General features: G+C 41.6%; 1 protein-coding gene across 1 annotated transcript in view; it reads left to right on the plus strand.

Moving 5' to 3' along the window:
• tbcd (tubulin folding cofactor D) overlaps positions 1–19947 on the plus strand; it is a 73730-nt gene extending 53783 nt beyond the window's left edge. The window contains exons 29-40 of the mRNA XM_049475753.1: positions 263–354; positions 650–790; positions 2684–2767; positions 4348–4506; positions 7612–7750; positions 11350–11471; positions 12521–12598; positions 13918–14007; positions 14369–14456; positions 16375–16484; positions 16585–16669; positions 19725–19947. Of these exons, the coding sequence (XP_049331710.1) occupies positions 263–354; positions 650–790; positions 2684–2767; positions 4348–4506; positions 7612–7750; positions 11350–11471; positions 12521–12598; positions 13918–14007; positions 14369–14456; positions 16375–16484; positions 16585–16669; positions 19725–19739 (1203 nt within the window). The 3' untranslated portion in view covers positions 19740–19947. The remainder of the gene's footprint in view (positions 1–262; positions 355–649; positions 791–2683; positions 2768–4347; positions 4507–7611; positions 7751–11349; positions 11472–12520; positions 12599–13917; positions 14008–14368; positions 14457–16374; positions 16485–16584; positions 16670–19724) is intronic.
• Positions 19948–20293: the final 346 nt, after the last annotated feature.

Consider the following 20293-nt stretch of genomic DNA (forward strand, 5'->3'; position numbering starts at 1 on the left):
CCTGATGTCCAACATGTCCAATGGATATATAGTGCAATATTTTTTTATATATATATATTTTTTTTAACATTTATGTTACTGTAACATTTTTCACAAAACTTTTCATAAATGCTCATGAGCTTTAAGTTCATTAGTGGCACTTTTTCATGGCATTGCAAAGAGCTATTTTGTCTGCCTATATATATATATATGTATATATATGTATATATATATACATATATATATATATATATGTATGTGCTTATATATGTTTGTTTTACAGATTTTAGACGGCCTCCAAGAAGCCTGCAGACCGACACGGAAGGACAAAGGTTACACAGAAGCCAGAAGAGATGCAGCTACAGCTTTGGCGCAGTGAGTCACCTCCTGTCTCCTCCCCTTCTCTCTCCTTGTCTCTTTCTTTTCTTTTTTATTTTTTTTTTTATTTTCTTTCTTCTCCTGTTCCTCCTCTCCTGTGTGGTCTGCCGAAGTTTGGGAAGAGCAAACGCAATTAACTGCTGTCTGCAGCTCCTACCTGCCCAACCTGAAATTCACGATTTCTGTACATGATGCATCACGATCAGTTTCAGGCCACAGCTTTGTTTAAGCTTATATTTTTCTCTCTGTCTCTCTCTCTCTCTCTTTTCCTGTCTATCTGTTTTTTTTTCAGGGTGTGTGTAACAGCAGGAGTGAGCGCTCAGGGCAGTGCAGACTGTGTTGTGTGCGAGATAAACGTTAACGGTGTTTATGAAGCTCTGCTGGACTGCATGAATGACTACACCACGGACAGCCGAGGCGACGTGGGGGGCTGGTTAGTGACCAATCACAGTGCACTGGGCTTTAGAGAGCCAGGAGGAACACACCTGAATTATACTGAATTATACGCTAATAAATAAATGCTTTATTAACTGAATCAAGTGTGAATCAAGAGCTGAACCATAAAGCTGTACCAAGCCAGAGTTTAATTAATCAATCAGTCGATCAATCAACCTTTATTTTCATTCGGTAATACATTGAGGATAACCCTCATTTTCAATGCAGCCGAGCATTTACAACTTAAAAAGATCAAGTATTTATAAATTTATTAAAATAAATTGTAAAAGTATTAGAAAAACAAGCAAAAAAATTATGAAGAAGAATTCAAATAATTTAGAATTTAAAGCTCCACTAGGTAGGATTGAGATTTTGTGCTCGTGGGCTCCCCCTACAGTTGTAGAGTGTAATAAATGTTTCAGGCGGATAAGTTTCTCTTTCTCGTTTTCTGGCTTTCACAGACATGTTCGGTCTCTTTTCAGCTTCTGCCAGAGTGTCTGTATGTTAGTTTGTAAAGAATGAACCAGTAGTCCTTGTAGAACTGTTAGAACTAAAGGTCGGAAAGCAGGTCGCAGTTCTCGCGAGCGTAGGTCGCTGCCGCCTCGGAAAACTTAAAGAGTCTGGTTTGAGCTCAGAGGAGGTCCGGCACAGACACGAGAGCACCGCTATTCCTCCTATTGCACCTCAATGCAGCGCTGCAGTGAGTTTCAAGGAAATCCTACCTGGTGCTGCTGTAAGGAATAGAATTAAAGTGGACAGGCTAAAATAAATAGACACAAATAAAAAAATATAAGGGCGCCGAGTGGTCCAGCAGTCTAAAGCACTGCCACTGTGAGCGGGAGGTCGCAGGTTCGAAACCCCGCTCATGCAGCTTTGCCATCAACCTGCCGTCGCTCAGAGGGAGAAAAATTGGCGCTGCTCCCTCCGGGTGGGTAGATGGCGCTCTCTTCCCACATCACTCCTAGGGTGATGTCCACAACACAAGGCTTCTGTGAGCTGATGTATCAGAACCGAGTCGCTGCGCTTTCCTCCGAGTGCTCGAAAAGAAGCAGTGGCTGACTTCTCATGTATCGGAGGAAGCATGTGTTGGTCTTCACTTTCCTGGTGTTGGGGCATCACTAGACTAGTGATAGCGGGAGTCCTATTTGAGCGGGTTGGGTAATTAGCAGAGCAAAATTGGGGAGAACATGGGAAAAATTAGAAATAAAATTATATAAAAAAATATAGAGGACTAAAAAAATTAAGTAGCTAAAATAACACCAAGATTACAAAGAAAGTGATGGAAACTATTCAAAACATTTTAGAGCTGATTAGGGCTGTACAATAAATTGCATTTATAAGTCTACGATATTAAACTACACGCTTATCTCAACTAAAAAACTGGTGTATTTTGGCAGTATGAAGCTTGTTAGTCCATAAAAAAAACATATTTTGCCATATTGTTAAATCATTTTCAATGTTCAAATCATGTGAAAAAAGTAGCGATTTATAGCCTGGGAAAAAAAAGTCACTTTTTTAAATATACACTCATCATAAATAAGTTATTATAAGTGAGTCACATGGACACTTTTATACACAGTATGTATAATGACCTCCTGTAGGTAATTCATATATACACACACACACACACACCCAGTCACACCCTATGGCCATGCTTATTACCTGAGCAATATCAGCCTGCATTCCTCGCTGCTACAGAGCGGAAATCACAACAAAGAGCCACAGGCTAGACAGACAGAGCCTCGTCAGGTCACTTCTACATCAAACTGCTCATCTCCAGAGAACAGAAGCATCAGGAAATGAAAAGTCTGATCTGATGAATCATCATATTCTGATTCTGATTCCTCTTCTGTCTGACCGTGGGTTTGACCCTTCTCTCCACGTGTTTCAGGGTACGAGTGGCGGCCATGACGGGTCTGCAGGACGTGACGATAGAGGTGGCTGGATCAGCGCCAGAGCTTCTGTCTCCTGCCAGGTGAGTACATTTATATTTATGACATTTATCTGACGCTGAAGAATTAGATTTAGGATTAGGATTAGAAGTTTTGGGTTAATGTTAGGGTTTAGGGCTGATTTAAGCTTTGAGAATTATTTTCTTTCAGCTGGGAGTTCAGTTGGGAATGAATTGGGAAGTTGGGCGGGTTGGAGTTATGTTGGCGATGAATTGGGGGTTTGTTGGGGTATGAATTGGGGAGTTGGGAAGTTGGGGATGAGTTGGTGAGTTTGGGATGAATTGGGGAGTTGGGTAGTTGGGGAGAGTTGGGGAGATGGAGCATTGGGTTGAGTTGGGTGGTTGGTAAACTGGGAATAAGTTGGATATTTGGGGATGAGTTGGTGAGATGGAAAGTTGGGAATAAGTTGGGGAGTTGGAAGTAAGATGACATGGGGAACTGGGGATGAGTTGGGTAGTTGGTGATTAATTGGGGGTGAGTTGGCTTGTTATGGCTGAGTTGGGTAGTTGGGGCTTAGTTGGGGATAAGATGGGGAACTCAAGTCAAGTCAAGTAGTTTTCAAGTACTACTTGACTTGACTTGAGTTCCCCATCTTATCCCCAACTACCCAACTGGGGATGAGTTGGGGAAAAGTTGGAGAACTGGGGATGGGTTGGAGTTGGGAACGAGTTTTGGTGCAAATTGGGGAACTGGGCATGAATTGGAGAACTGGGGATGAGTTGGGGGTGAGTTGGGTATTTGGGGAACTGGGGGTAAGTTGGGTAGTTGGGGAACTGGGGGTGACTTAGGGAATTGGGGAACTGGGGATGAGTTAGGGAGTTTGGGATGAGTTTCGGGGCAAATTGGGGAACTGGTGATAAATTGGGGAACTGGGGATGAGTTGGGGGTGAGTTGGGTATTTTGGAAATGGGGAGTGAGTGGGGTAGTTGGGTAACTGGGGGTGAGTTGGGGATAAGATGGGGAACAGGGGATGAGTTGGGGAGTTTGGGAAACTGGGGGTGAGTTTGGTATTTGGGAAACTGGGGGAGAACTGGGGATAAGTTGAAGAGCTGGGATTGAGTTGGGAAACTGGAAGTGAGTTGGGTTTTGGAGATGAGTTGGGTTTTGGAGATGAGTTGGGGTACTGGGGATGAGTTGGGGTACTGGGGATGAGTTGGGAAGTTGGGGGTGAGTTGGGAAGTTTGGGATGTTGGGGAACTGGGGATGAGTGGGAGGGGGAGTTGGGCATAAATTGGGGTGGTGATTCTATTAAAATCACATAATTAAATTAAACATTTGTACCCAATTATTAGGGTACAAATGTTGGTGCACCTTTATTATGATGATACTACAGGCAGTCACTCAAAAAACATTATTCTGGTTGCCACAGCAAGCAATTGGCAACACTCTGGCAACCACCTGGGACATGTTATCACTGTTTGAAGTTTTATAATCTCTTTACAAGTTGCTAAATATACTGTATATACAATTTTGAACAATTTAGTACACCTATATGTGTTCATACTTGTCAGATATATGATGTATTAATGTATGGGAAGCTTCCACTAACCCCTTCATCTTTATTTATCTCTCTGCTCGTCTCTCTGCTCTTACCTGTGCGCAGTTGCCAGAGAATGATGTGCTGTCTGGCTCAGCAGGCCTCGGAGAAGATTGACCGCTACAGAGCTCACGCTGGTGCTGTGTTCCTGCAGCTGCTCCACAGCACTCAGCCTGAAGTTCCCCACATCCCCCACAGGGAGGAGCTCCTCAGCATCTTCCCTCCGTGAGTGTGTTAGTGGAGAGGGCTTTCTTATTATAGGCTTTGTTCACACTGTAGAGCCAATCAGATTGCTTCTTTAAGGTGAGGTTTGGACTGTGTTCAGATTTCAGCTTATTTAGGCTTTTCCAGTGAAATTCAGAGACAGGTCTTACCTGATCTAAACTGCTTTTGGTAAAACTGCACACAGTACACACAGTAAATACCTTCCCAGCATGCCTGTTTAAGGTTTCAGCTCTATTATCTTTTTTATTATGGTCTTAGGAAAACTTTGGGAATCCAACTTCTGCATATTTTAAAGCAAAAATAAGTAAATTAAGTAATTTTTAAAGTAATAAAAATGAAGTAAACAGACATATAGGTGCATCAATTCAGTGTCATTAAAAAGTTACTTCTTTTCAGTAATTCAGTTCAAAATGTGAAACTCATATATTATATAGATGTATTACACACACAGAACACACAGTCTTCGATCACAGGACAAGACAATGTCAAAGATTCAACGGTTATTTTAATGAAACCTGCGGTTGTTGTGCCAAATTCATCACCCCCGCCAGGAAAAGCACCCCAACTCGGTAGTGTGTGCTATGTATGTAATCGTGACTGAGGTAACCATGACGCATTTCTAATTGAGTTAAAGCAGATTATCTCCACTTTTATTAAGACTGTGCGTATCTGCTTCGGAGAGACGGTGCTTTACATGGCAGGGGTGCTAAATTCAGCACAACACCAGCAAGCCCACTGAGCAAGTGAGTGTTTTAGGTGTGCTCGGGCACGGATTGTTTAAACGCAGCGTGAATGCAGGCTGGTGGGGGAGAGGGGAGGAGGCAGAACGGCGCTCTAGTACGATTTAACCAAACCGTGCTTAGTATTCTTTGCTACTAAAGACTTTCACTGATTAAAATCGATTGATTATGTCCATATATTGGATGGTAAGTCAGTAATGTAATTATTGTGACAGGCCTCTTCAAGAAAGAGTGTGTCTTTTGTCCACACTGTAGGAAAGTGACAGATAGCACTGTGATCATAACGTACTGTAATTACAGTATGAGGTCTGACATAACTGCAGCTGAACTCACCATTACAGAAATAGAAGCACTCTTAAACTGTTGTTTTTGTGGTGTTCAGCTCTTATCTCCACCTCGTGTGGAGGTGGATGGATGATGAAGTAGACTTGGCCGTGTCCACACTTCATTCTATCAGTTATTACTTGTGTCGTAGAGCTGAGTGTGTTATTACTCTCACTGAGTGATATCAGGCCGTATCTGAGCTCCCGGCTGCTGCAGGTCAGCGGAATTACACCCTGGCTTTCAGCACCGAGACCGAGCTGTACTCACTGACCAATCAATAAGCTGAGAGGATTTGAGGAATTTATTCAGTGAATTTGTGAGAGGTGTAGAAGGCTCATTGCTCATTTTATGGTTTTCTGTGCACATAAAGAAGTGACATTCTTATCAGTGAATAATGTGTGTGTTTGTGTGTTCATGTGTTTATTCATGTTAACAATGAAACAAAAACACAACCGTAATTTCTGGTTTATAAGCTGCTACGTTTCCACACGTTTTCAACACTGCAGCCCAGGGGTGTCCAAACTACGGCCCGCGGGCCATTTGCGGCCCGTTTCCTTTTTGGAGCGGCCCGCGAGGTATTTTACAAATAGAATGAAAGTTGGCCCGCTGTTAAGCAGGTTTTTATAATGTGAGATTCAAAGTTTGAACGCTAGGTGTCAGAAACGGACCAAAGAGTCTAAAAGCGGCGAGAGTGAAGTTGTAGCGCAAAAAACAGGCCAAAGAGTCTACAAGCAGAGAGAGTGCGCAGTTCGAGCGCAGAAAAACGGGCCAAAGAGTCTAAAAGCGGAGAGAGTGCGCATTTCTAGCACAGAAAAACAGCCAAAGAGTCTAAAAGCGCAGAGAGTGTGAAGTTGTAGCGCAAAAAACAGGCCAAAGAGTCTACAAGCGGAGAGGGTGCGCATTTCTAGCGCAAGAAAACGGGCCAAAGAGTCTAAAAGCGGAGAGGGTGTGCAGTTGTAGCGCAAGAAAACGGGCCAAAGAGTCTTAAAGCGGAGAGAGTGCACATTTCTATCGCAGAAAAACTTTATGCCGTCAAAACATTGAAAATCTAAGCTTACTGTAAATAAACAAAAGGTGCTTTATTCACCCAAACTGATTTCAATAAAACAAGCATATAGATTAATCCAGGGCTGTTTAGAACTTCCCAGAAGTAGATGGCCGACTGAAATGAATCCACAAGGGCATGGACAACTCATCCAGGAGGTCACAAAAGAGCCCAGAACAACATTTAAAGAACTGCAGGTCTCACTTAAGACTGCAGTTAAGGTCTTAAAGTCTTAATAATTCAATAATAAAAAAAGAGACTGGGTTAAAATGGTCTCTATGGGAGAATTCCAAGATTAAAAAAAAAACACTTCTGACCAAAAAGAACCCAACAGCCCACTTTCTCACATTTACCAACAAAAAAACATCTTGTAAATGTTCTTTAGACTGACGTGACAAGAGTGAAACTTTTTGGAAGGTGTGTCTCCCGTTACATCTGGTGTAAAACTAACAAATAATTAAAAAAACAGAACATCATACTGAATGTAAAACATGGTGGTGGTAGTGTGATGATGTGATGGTCTGGGGCTGCTTTGCTGTAATAGACAGAATCAGGAATACTGCTGTTTACCAGACAATCCTGAAGGAGAATGTCTGGCCATCTGTTTGCGACCTTAAGCTCAGGCGTACTTGTATTGGGTTCTGCACCAGGACAATGACCCAAAGCACTCAAACAAGTCCTCCTCTGAATGGCTTAAAAAAATAATAAATGAAGGTTTTGGAGTGGCCTAGTCAAAGTCTGAAAGATTGAAATGCTGTGGATGATCTTAAACAGAATGTTTATACTCAAAAACCCTCCAATGTGGCTGAATTAAATCATTAAATTATCATTTAAAAAAAAGTGCTTTTTATATTTACTTAGGTTATCTTCGTCTGATATTAACATATGTTTCTAATCTGAAGAAAAAAAAAGAAATTTCACGCCACTGGTATGCTGTGTTGAATAGTCTGAATCCGAATAAAACTGTTATTAACTGGTGAATCTCTACTGTTACAGGGACAGTGCGGAGTCTCTGAACTGGAACGCAGCATCTCAGGCTTTCCCACACGTCACCCAGCTGCTCCGGCTGCCCGTCTACCAGTACCACACACTGCTGGGCCTGACTGTATCTGTGGGTGGGCTTACAGAGACCACAGTAAGTGTCTTCAACACAAAAAAACTGCTTTAATATGACCACTGGTGCAAGAAATCTCCTGATCATGTTTATTATTTCTCGTTCAAATTTGAACTGCAGTTCTGTGGTTTGTTAGAAAAAGTATATTCCAGTGTTATCTCTTTGACCAATAATAACGAGTTTTGTCCATTCCTAGCTGATAAAACGTTTTCTAAATGTTACAGTTAACGTTCTTAGAACAGTTAATCTGTGTAGATTCCTGGATGTTTTATTGAATGACACAAGTGATGTTACAAAAACCTTAAATAAACAATGTTTAAATGTTACTTTTAATGTTAACATACTTTTAAATGTTAGTATTTGTCTATCTGGGAACGTTGTATGAGAAACGTTCTAAAAATATTGGGATGCAAACCATTATTTTGTCACAGATCTCACATATTTCAGTGCAATTTAGCATATAAAGCAGGAACAGAGAATTGGTATCTTGGTAATAAATCAGGTTAAACTGCACCTGAACAGCAAATTAGCTGAAATATGAATGGCAGCTGATTTCTTCAGAAGGCACAGAGTGGTCCAGCAGGCTAAGCTCTAAGAGAGCACAATTGGCCTTGCTCTCTCTGGGCGGGTAGATGGTGCTCTTTCCCCTCATCACTCCAAAGGGTGATGACGATCAGCACAAGGCTGCGTCTGTGAGCTGATGTATTGGAACCGAGTCGCTGTGCTTTCCTTCGAGCAATACTGGTGATAGGGGGAGTCCTAATGAGTGGTGGTTGGGTTGGGTTGGGTTGGGTAATTGGCTGTGTAAATTGGGGAGAAAATTGGAAAAAAGTTTATATATATATATATATACATATACATATACACATATATATATATATATATATATATATATATATATATATATATATATATATATATATATATATATATATATATATATACATTATTTAATGCTGTAGTTCCGTGTTTATGAACCCTGGGAGTATAGTTGATGGTCAGATTGGATCTTGTTCTCACCATAAAGGATCCACTCTATAATTGGGTTGGGAATGGATAAGACCACCGTATCCAAATAAAGTTTCTAGGGCCTGGATTAGGTTTAAGATTAGGACTAATCTAAATGTTGAGTTCAAACAGATAAATTTACCCTCAAATCCTTTCCATACTCTCCTGCATAGACTCTCAGATTACCATAATACATCACTGTCAGACTCTGTTCTTCAAAAGATCCATGACTAATATTTAATTATTAATTACTCAAGCTGTTTTTATTCCTATCTGTTTCTTGTCTGTGTTTTAATCTGAGCAGTGTGTGTGTGAGAGAGACAGTAGGTGTTTAGCTGAGTGTCATCTGTAGAACTGAAGAGTGTGTGTGTGTGTGTGTGTGTGTATGAAGCTCCTGCAGTGGCTCCTCTGTGTAAATTGTAAATTGTTAGTACAGTGAGCGTCTGGGTTCTGATCTTGGCACTCTGAGTTTCCAGGTGACTCTTAAAATGTTTTATGTCATACGAGAGGCTTCAGTCTCCTGCTCAGACCCCGGCCGGACCCCCGGCAGGCCTCCGGTACGAGGGGCTCAGCAGGAACAGTGGGCCAGAGCTCATTCAGCATTAATGGAGCTGGCTGGAGTCAGAGTCCAGACTTTCAGTGATGAATGAGAACTTCTGCAGCAGATCTGCTTTTCACTACTACATATCCATCTAAATCTACTACACTTTTATTCTTCCCTCTGTTTCTCTCTCTCTCTCTCTAATTCTGTACTGTCTCACATTTTCTTTTTTTCTGTTTCACTCTTTATCGCTCTCTCTCTCTCTTACTCTTTCTCTCTGTGTCTCTTTCTCTCTCTTTCATCGTACTGTCTCACATTTTCTTTTTTTCGTTCATTCTTTATCTCTCTCTCTCTTTATTTCTCTCTTTATTTCTCTCTCTCTCATCGTACTGTCTCACATTTTCTTTTTTCTGTTTCACTCTTTATCGCTATTTCTCTCTCTTTATTTTTCTCTCTCTCTCTCTCTTATCATACTGTCTCACATTTTCTTTTTTCTGTTTCACTCTTTTTTTCTCTCTCTTTTCTCTTTTCTGTTTCTCTCTCTTTCTCTCTTTTTCTCTCTTACTCTTTCTCTCTCGGTCTCTCTCTCTCTCTCTCTTTATTTTCTCTCTCTCTCTCTCTCTCTCATCATACTGTCTCATATTTTCTTTTTTCTGTTTCACTCTTTATCGCTCTCTCTTACTCTTTCTCTCTGTCTCTTTCTCTCTCTCTTTCATCGTACTGTCTCACATTTTCTTTTTTTCGTTCATTCTTTATCGCTCTCTCTCTTTATTTCTCTCTTTATTTCTATCTCTCTCTCTCATCGTACTGTCTCACATTTTCTTTTTTCTGTTCACTCTTTATCGCTATTTCTCTCTCTTTATTTTTCTCTCTCTCTCTCTCTCTCTCTTTCTCTCTTATCATACTGTCTCACATTTTCTTTTTTCTGTTTCACTCTTTATCGCTCTGTCTCTCTCTTTCTCTCTCTCTTTTTCTCTCTTACTCTTTCTCTCTCTCTCTATTTTCTCTCTTTCTCTCTCTCTCTCTCATCATACTGTCTCATATTTTCTTTTTTCTGTTTCACTCTTTATCGCTCTGTCTCTCTCTTTCTCTCTCTCTTTTTCTCTCTTACTCTTTCTCTCTCTCTCTATTTTCTCTCTTTCTCTCTCTCTCTCTCATCATACTGTCTCATATTTTCTTTTTTCTGTTTCACTCTTTATCGCTCTCTCTCTCTTACTCTTTCTCTCTGTCTCTTTCTCTCTCTTTCATCGTACTGTCTCACATTTTCTTTTTTCTGTTCATTCTTTATTGCTCTCTTTCTCTTTATTTCTCTCTTTATTTCTATCTCTCTCTCATCATACTGTCTCACATTTTCTTTTTTCCATTCACTCTTTATCGCTCTGTCTCTCTCTTTCTCTCTCTCTATTTTTCTCTCTTACTCTTTCTCTCTCTGTCTCTCTCTCTCTTTTTATTTTCTCTCTTACTCTTTCTCCCTCTCTCATCGTACTGTCTCACATTTTCTTTTTTTCTGTTCTCTCTCGCTTTCTGTCTTTCATATCTCATATTTTTCTCTTTTTTGTTTTTCTCTCTCCCTCTCTCACTTTTACTCAGTCTCTCTTTCATATATTGTCTCATTTTTTTTCTTTGTTCTGTTTTACCCTGACAATCACTCGATTTCTCCCTTTTGTTCTTCCTTGTTTATCTTTTGGTTTTTATTCTTTCTCAAGCTTTTTTTTACATTTTCTTCGCCATTCTGATTTCTCAAATCATTTAGCTCCATATTTCCTTCTCCCCCCATCTCTTTCTCTCTATCTTTTATCTGGCTAATATATCAGATTAAACTGCGCCTTATCTTATCTATCAGTTTAGCTTAATTCTTCAAGTGAAGTATATTTGATAGCTGGGTCAGATCGAGATCAGATCACGTTTTTAACACAAGATAACCGCTCCAGAAAAAAAAAATCTGCGTGTTGGGCGGGGCAGATTATGGCGAAAGTTGGGCTTAAACGTGGTTGCTTAATTAATTTGCATTAAAGATATGTTTGCCATATTATCCCTTTTTAATCCAAAGGATTCATGTGTGTCTCTACAGGTGCATTTCTCCTCCCGGTCGTTGTTCGAGCATCTGAAGAGCATTCAGCAGGACGGTGCAGCGCTGACGCAGATTGGAGACGCTCTTCTGCAGATCTTCAGAGACAATCTTCACAACGACAGGTAGAACCATCATCCAGCACTTTTTTTTTTTTTTTTTTTTTTCCTCCCTCAAATTTTTCTCCCATTTTCTCCCCAATTTTACAGTACGGGACAGAGAGTGAGTGAGTGAGTGAGAGAGTGAGACAGACAGGCGGTTCATGCAAAAGAGAGAGAGACAGATGAGCTCATGAGAGAGAGCTCAAGAGAAAAAGACAAACAGCGCGAGCAAAACAGGGAGAGCTCTCTGCTCATGTCCAGAAAAATGGAATACTCTAAATTGGTTTGGTAAATTGAATACTCTATATCAGGGGTGTCCAAACTTTTTTTGTTGGGGGCCAGAAGGAGAAATATATTTGAAGTCACGGGCCACAGACTCTGTAATAAAACAAATAATGAAATATACCACTTTAAATAATACTTTTTTCCTGATTATTTCATTTACACACCATTTTACTTGACTCACTATCTTTATCTTAGACAGTGTTGTGTAAACTAAGATTTTTCATGTTTAATTTCATGATGTCTCTTAATATAAAACTCCTTAATTACGGCAACTTTTAGACTCTTTGGCCCGTTTTTCTGCGCTAGAAATGCGCACCCTCTCCGCTTTTAGACTCTTTGGCCCGTTTTTCTGCGCTAGAAATGCGCACCCTCTCCGCTTTTAGACTCTTTGGCCCGTTTTTCTGCGCTAGAAATGCGCACTTTCTCCGCTTTTAGACTCTTTTGCCCCGTTTTTTGCGCTAGAAATATGCACTCTCTCCGCTTTTAGACTCTTTGGCCCGATTTTCTGCGCTAGAAATGCGCACCCTCTCCGCTTTTAGACTCTTTGGCCCGATTTTCTGTGCTAGAAATGCGCACTCTCTCCGCTATTAGACTTTTCGCCCCGTTTTTCTGAGCTAGACAACCTAATTAACAACCTAATAATTAACCATTAACCATTAATCAACTTATAAACCTCATAGACTGTTTCTAAACCCTTTATAAAATGAGCCTTTTTTAAGTGGTAAAGTAAACTGCCTTATCACCATAATAATAAGCTTTTTTTTTTCCTTCTACCCCCAAATGAACAGAGTGTCCATCCCGCTGATGTCGATGCTGGACCAGATGCTGTCAAACGGCTGCTTTGAGCTCTTTACCACAGAGGAGGAGTGAGTCCAGACACAGGGGTTACACTCTCCAAACATAGTCTTGATGATCATTCTACTTAAACACACTAAATACCCCAGGGATCACAAGAGCTTTCCTTACGAAAAAAATAAACCACCGGTATTCTTTTCCAGTTTTTTGACTTACATTTTAGTCATTTAGTTTTGTTAGCTGTAGTCTAGTTTTAGAAGATGACAACTTTTTAACAACATTTTACTCCTAAACATGACTGGATCCTCTGAATTACGAGATTATTTAAGAGTCGTAATGAGAAAAATGCTAGCTTTGAGCTAATGATACAGCGCATCTGCAGAGATCGGCAGGGGACTCTTTTCAGCGCAACACCAGTGAACTCAGGCTGTATGTTTACAGCATATTACACCCAGCTGATCCAACATGTTTAGATGTTTGGTGTTTCTGGCTCGTTGTTTAAGTACATTAAGCCACATTAAGATTTGTTCTTATAAGGTTTCAGTGGGAAAAAAGACATTAAGCCTTTATTACATTAAATATTTTAGACTCTATGGCTCTTCAGTTAGCTGGGTTAGCTCTGTGGTTCTGGAGTAACTCTGTCCTGCTGTATCACACAGCTCGCCTCAACCAGGGCAGATAGTTAGTTGATTAGTTAATTGTTAGTTGATTAATTGGGTCAGGTATGCTGTAATAAACTAATGAAAGCGCTGCTTCTGAACAGTAAAAACGTACTTTCTCTTATTATCTGCTTTTTAAAGCTGTAACACAGACTAAACTGCTTAACACCCCCATATTGATAGAGTTTTCACCTGTTTAAATACTTTAATGTTCCTTTGTGAAGAAGATTAATAATGCTGAACCCAATCCGGCAGGACTTTACTGGTGTTGCACCGAGAAGAGTCCCCTGCTGATCTCTGCAGCTGCGATGTAGCTTTAGCTTAAAGTTAGCGTTTTTCTCATTGCTACTCTTAAATTATCCAGTGATCCAGTGATGTTCAGGAGGTAAATGTACACAGAATAAAACATACAGGGTCCTGAACTTATTTATTTAACACAGAGGCCAGTTTTTGAAAAGTCCATTCATTTTTTTCATTGACCTGAACTTTTTAGACACGGAACCCCAAATATGGGCATAAACAGCATGGCGCTGATTACAAAATGACGACACGACTTTAGAGGTCTGTGGTGTCTGCACTTTACATATGGTTCCTTACGATCTTCTGCACCTGCTACTGTGATTCTGGCTGTTTGTATTAAAATCCTTGCCATTTTTTTATAGGTAAAAAATGCTTAAAATGTTTTCTTTTTCACTTTCTTTTTCTCTCTCTCTCTCTCTCTCTCGCCTCAGTCACCCCTTCTGTGTGGAGCTGCTGTCTCTGTGTAAAGAGGAGATTAAGAAATCGATGGACACTAAGAAGTTGCGCTCATGCATAGCTGTGTAAGTGCTGATGTGTTTCCTCGTGCAGACTGATGAACACGGACACTCACACACACACACACACACACACACTCATACACACACACAAACACACACTTGCACTTTGCAAGTTTCATCTTCAGCTTTGTGTCTAACAAGTAGTATATGTCTGTTGCAACCACTTGGTATGTGAACACAGTGTTTAAAAACTCCAGCAGCGCTGCTGTATCTGATCCACTCACTGTACCACCAGCTCAACACACACGAACACCTCATACACCACCACCATGCTAATCACTGCAGTGCTGAGAATAAATAACCCCCCACCCAATTAATAATACCGGCTCTGTGGTGGTGCTGTGGTTCTCTCTTCTTCCTTCAGGTACTGTGGACTCATCCAGTTTCAGGGAGGTGTGAGGAAGAAGGTTCTGAGCCAGCTGATGATTCTACTGGGTCACCGCTTCCCTTTGGTGAGTGAGTGAGTGAGTGAGTGTGCAAATGAGTGTGTGTGTGTGTGTGTGTGTGTGAGCGTGTGTGTGTGAGCGTGTGTGTGTGAGCGTGTGTGTGTGAGCGTGTGTGTGTGAGCGTGTGTGTGTGAGCGTGTGTGTGTGAGCGTGTGTGTGTGAGCGTGTGTGTGCGAGCGTGTGTGCGCGTGCGTGTGTGTGCGCGTGTGTGTGCGCGCGTGTGTGCGCGCGTGTGTGTGCGCTTAAGAGTTAGTTTGAGAGTGAGTGTGAGTGTGTGTGAGAGTGTTTGTGCAAGAGTGTGCGTGTGAGTGTGCCTGAGTGTGCATGTAAGAGTGTGCTTGAGAGTTAGTTTGAGAGTAAGTGTGTGAATGTGAGTGTGTGTGAGAGTGTATAAGTATGCATGTGCGTGTGGGAGTGTGCGTGTGGGAGTGTGCGTGTGGGAGTGTGCGTGTGGGAGTGTGCGTGTGGGAGTGTGCGTGTGGGAGTGTGCGTGTGGGAGTGTGGGAGTGTGCGTGTGGGAGTGTGCGTGTGGGAGTGTGCGTGTGGGAGTGTGCGTGTGAAAGTTAGTTTGAGAGTGAGTGTGCGTGTGAGAGTGTGCATGTGAGAGTGTGAATGTGCGTTTGAGAGTTAGTTTGAGAGTGAGTGCGTGTGAGAGTGTGCGTGTGAGAGTGTGCGTGTGAGAGTGTGCGTGTGAGAGTGTGCGTGTGAGAGTGTGCGTTTGAGAGTGTGCGTTTGAGAGTGTGCGTGCGTGTGAGAGCGTGCGTGTGAGAGCGTGCGTGTGAGAGCGTGCGTGTGAGAGCGTGCGTGTGAGAGTGTGAGAGTGTGCGTGTGAGAGTGTGCGTGTGAGAGTGTGCGTGTGAGAGTGTGCGTGTGAGAGTGTGCGTTTGAGAGTGTGCGTGCGTGTGAGAGCGTGCGTGTGAGAGCGTGCGTGTGAGAGCGTGCGTGTGAGAGTGCGTTTGAAAGTTAGTTTGAGAGTGAGTGCATGCGAGAGTGTGCGTGAGTGTGTGTGCGAGTGTGGGTGAATGAGTGTGGGTGAGTGAGGTGAGTGAGTGAGTGTGTGTGAGTGAGTGAGAGAGTGTGAGTGAGTGTGTGTGAGTGAGTGTGTGTGAGTGAGTGTGTGTGAGTGAGGTGAGTGAGTGAGTGTGTGTGAGTGAGTGAGAGAGTGTGAGTGAGTGAGTGTGTGTGAGTGTGCGTGAGTGAGTGAGTGTGTGTGAGTGTGTGTGAGTGAGTGAGTGTGTGTGACTGTGAGTGTGTGTGACTGTGAGTGTGTGTGACTGTGAGTGTGTGTGACTGTGAGTGTGCGTGAGAGTGTGCGTGCGAGAGTGTGCGTGTGTGAGTGTGCATGTAAGAGTGCGTTTGAGAGTTAGTTTGAGAGTGAGAGTGTGTGAATGTTAGAGTGCGTGTGCGTGCGAGTGTGCGTGCGAGAGTGTGTGCACACGAGGGACCCGTGCCTTTTCCCCTGTATTTCGGTCTCAGTGCAGCTGCAGATCTGTAATCAGGTCTGTAGGGAGAGGAGAGTCTGTGGGGAGATGTTTGCACAGGGCATTATTTGTGCAACTTAGAGCTGTGGCACTGCCAGACAGCCGGATTCCCGAGTCATGATGCCACTGTTCACCTCTTAAACTACTGGAATGCTGAAATTCGGCGTTAGGTATTGTTATACAGTGTTATAAAATAACACACAAAAGTGGAAACAGTCACAATACAAAATGAACCAGACATGCGACCCCACACACCGCACTGGGAACAGATAGTCTATTTAGAGTCAATTTGAAGTGAACCCCAGATCAAGAAAAACATAGATCAGTTCTCTGTACCATTCCCGTCTCAAAAGCTCAAATATTGTGTGAAAAGTGTGAAAAGGCCATCCAAGGCCATTGTAATTTAAGCCAAACTGTCTGTCTGTCTGTCTGTCTGTCTATAGATAAGAACGGTCACTGCCACTCAAGTATATGAGATGCTGCTGACCTATGACGACGTGGTGGACGCAGCAGTACTGGATGATGTCATGACCGTGCTCAGTGATACTGACTGGTGAGTGTTACTCTGGCTTTATAGAAGAAGATCTCAGTGAATCTCTGAATCTAACAGCTGATTTTTATTTACTCTCCTGTTCTTTTTCTTTTCCCATCAGGGAGAACGACCTTAGCACAGTGCGGATACACAGAAACCAGATCTGTGATTGGCTTGGAGTTCCACAACCCACCATTCCAGCTAAGGTAACACACTAAAAAGACCCATTACTGAAACTGAAACACCTGTCATTTTAGTGTGGGAGGTTTCATCATGGCTAAATTGGAGCAGCCTGGTGGTCAATCTTCATTAATTGCACATTATTGCACCAGTAAGAGTGTGAGAGATTGTGAAGGTTCAATTAGCAGGGTAAGAGCTCAGGTTTGCTCAAAATATTGCAATGCACACAACATTATGAGTACCTGACATACCAGAGTTCAAAAGAGGACAAATTGTTGGTGCACGTCTTGCTGGAGCATCTGTGACCAAGACAGCAAGTCTTTGTGATGTATCAAGAGCCACGGTATCCAGGGTAATGTCAGCATACCACCAAGAAGCACCAATCACATCCAACAGGATTAACTGTGGACGCTGTAAGTGGAAGCAGTCTGAAAGGGATGTTCAGGTGCTAACCCGGATTGTATCCAAAAAAACATAAAACCACGGCTGATCAAATCACGGCAGAATTCAGTGTGCACCTCAACTCTCCTGTTTCCACCAGAACTGTCCGCCACCACAATAAATTATTGTGGTCTAAAACCAGGTGTTTCAGTTTCATTGTCCAAACCCTGTAAATCCTATTAACATGGTTCATTTGAAGAGACTTTATAAATGAAGAGGTCTAAGTAAAGCACATTTTATGGTAAATTAGTAATGTTTATTGTAAATTTAATGTTGCTTTGTTTATTTATTTATACTTTTTTTTTTTTTTTAAGAGGAATCACCTATTGTATTTTTTACACTGTCAATAAACGTCTATTTTCTGGTCAGTTTTCAAAAAGCGCACCAGATTATAAGGTGCATTTTATGCGACACTAGTATCTAATAGTAGGAAACGAGTGTCGCCTTGTATTTCTTGTTTTCCTAACTCATCAGGTCTCGCCACCCAAGATAAGCAAAGTTATGTAAACAAAACTGTAATTCTTTAAAAAAAATAAAAAAAATAAAAATAAATCATACTCAGATTTCTCAGCTGAAAACTGTTTATTTGGGTGAGTAAAGCACTTCTCTCTTTTTACAGTAAGCTTAGATTTCCAAATTTCCAAAAGCTAAAGCATTAGCATTAGCGGTTAACCACTAGCGTGTTTTAACACAGTAAACGTGCAGGCTATAGTCTGATATACTCACCTCTGAACAGCAAAAGAGCTAGTGCTGTGGTTAGAGGCTAATGCTAATGCTGCTCCAGCCTTTCTACAGGATGATAATACTCACCTCTGAACGGCCAAAGAGCTAGCAATTTGCATGGTTAGCAGCTAATGCTAATGCTGCTCCAGCAGTGCTTGCCAGCGTTAGCAGCAGACTACAGGCCCGATAATACTCAAATCTGAATGGCCAAAGAGCTAATGCTTAGCGCAGTTAGCAGCTAATGCTAATGCTGCTGGAGAACTAAACTGAAACTACTGTATAATGCTGTACTTCAGCAGAGTGGCTTTACTGATCCTTATAACCTGACTGGTTAAATTCATACATTAGGTGCACTGATGATTTCTGGGAAAATTAAAGGATTTTAAGTGCAGAAAAGCTCTAAATTTTCAGTGAAAGTTATGAAAAAGTGAAACCTTTCAATAAATGCCTCTAATATGTTCCAGTTTGTGCTTTAAAACTTGTGTGCACTTTTCTCTCCTTGATCATTTGTATCTGTCTGTCTGCTCCACTCTTCTTCTGAAAGGTCATTTCTGTGGTTTTAATGTGGGAAATGTCAGCTGGAATAATAACCAGCAGCTCAGGCTGATTCTCCTCCCCCCGGCTGGGCTCTGATTGACTGCATTAGCAGAGCTCAGTTCTTAACTTTCTGTCCACATTCTCACCTGTTCTCCCTCTGCCCTTTCTCCCAGCTCTCATTTCCCTCCGTCTTCCAGCACCATCCCTTCTTTCCTCTCTGCCTCCTGTCTCAGCTCCCTGCATTTACAGAGACTTATTATAATTATCAGTGGAGAGGACAGTTTGATTTTTTTTTTATCATTTTAGTGGGTAACATGAAGAAAGCACTGTAACTGGGATTAATTATTTGTATTTATTCACATTAAATTCATTATTTTATTCTTTATTATATATTTATTCTGTTTGCTATAGGTCATATATTTTTTCTTATTTTTTTATTTAGATACAATGGCAAAAAAAAGTATTTGCCTCCTCACAAATGTCTTTTGTTTTGCTTATTTTGTCATACTAATATTTTTCAATTATCAATCAAAGATAACCCAAATAAATATAAAAAACACTTTTTAAATGCTAATTTAATGTATTAAAGGAAAAAAATATCCAAACCAATCTAGCCCTGTGTGAAAAAGTCCTTATTAACTTGATAACTCCTGATGAGAGCCAGTTCCATCATTACATTTTAGCGGATACTTCAAACTATCCTCAAATGGTTCAAATGGTTCAAATGGTTCAATGGTTCAAAATTTTGGCTGTAGCCCAAAAGAACAGTGCAATAAGAAAACCCAAGAATGTCTCTGGTGGGTGAAAATCCTCCTTAAACAATAACTGAATGCATCGAGTGGTCCAGTGACCTAAGTGCTGCCCCTATGATTGGGAGATCGCCAGTTCAAATCCTGGTGATACAGCTTGCCATCAGCTGCCAGAGCCCTGAGAAAGCACAATTGGTCTTGCTATCTCTCTCTGGGTGGCTGTAGTAGATGGTGCTCTTTACCCTCATCACTCCAAGGGTGATGTGGATCAGCACAAGGCTGCGTCTGTGAGCTGTTGTATCGGAACCGAGTCGCTGCGCTTTCTTCCGAGCGTTAGCGCTGTGTTGCTACTCGGCAATGCTGCATCAGCAGCAGTTAAAAAAGAGGCAGTGATGGTTTCACATGTATCGGAAGAGGCAATTGACCTAGCTGAATTGGGGAGAAAAAATTGGAGAATCTTAAAAAAAAAAAGAAAAAGCAAGAACTGAATGACTCTTAGCTGCTACAAAAAGATTTATACATTTATAAGCTGTGATTCTCGCCAAACTTTCGCACTTTTCATTTCCTAAAATATCAGAAATCTAAATTTAACACCATTCCATTTGTGTCTGCTTCTGTTTGTGTCTTTCAGAGTCCAGCCCAGTAGTTCTACCCAATCAGACAGAGGCTGCCGTTCCTGAACATTCCCTCAGCACTCGATGCAGCCTATCTCCACACCTCCACGCCGTCCGCCTGGCTTCCGTCTGTGTCTCTTCTAACCCTGGATCTGTTCAGCAAGAATTTCAGATCAGCTTGTGATGTCTGACGGAACGTTTTGGCCTTTCAATGTGAATAAAAATAGAAATGAGAACCCATTTTATTCTGGTTTACTCTATTATTCTGTTCCACGTAGTGTCAAGATCGCAAGAGCCAAATATGAGTCAGGACCAATGTCAAGACCAAGATAAGAAAGAGACTAGACCGATTCCAAACAAGGTCAAGACCAAGATAAGAAAGAGACAAGACCGATTCCAAACAAGCTCGAGTCCGAGACAAGAACGAGACAAGACTGATTCCAAACAAGGTCAGAACCTAGATAAGACCGAGACAAGACCGATTCCAAACAAAGTCGAGTCCAAGACGAGACGGAGACAAGACAGATTCCAAACAAGTTTGAGTCCGAGACAAGACCGATTCCAAACAAGGTCGAGTCCGAGTCGA

Source organism: Astyanax mexicanus, chromosome 3 (genome assembly GCF_023375975.1).
Source record: "Astyanax mexicanus isolate ESR-SI-001 chromosome 3, AstMex3_surface, whole genome shotgun sequence".
Classification (NCBI taxonomy): Eukaryota; Metazoa; Chordata; class Actinopteri; order Characiformes; family Acestrorhamphidae; genus Astyanax; species Astyanax mexicanus.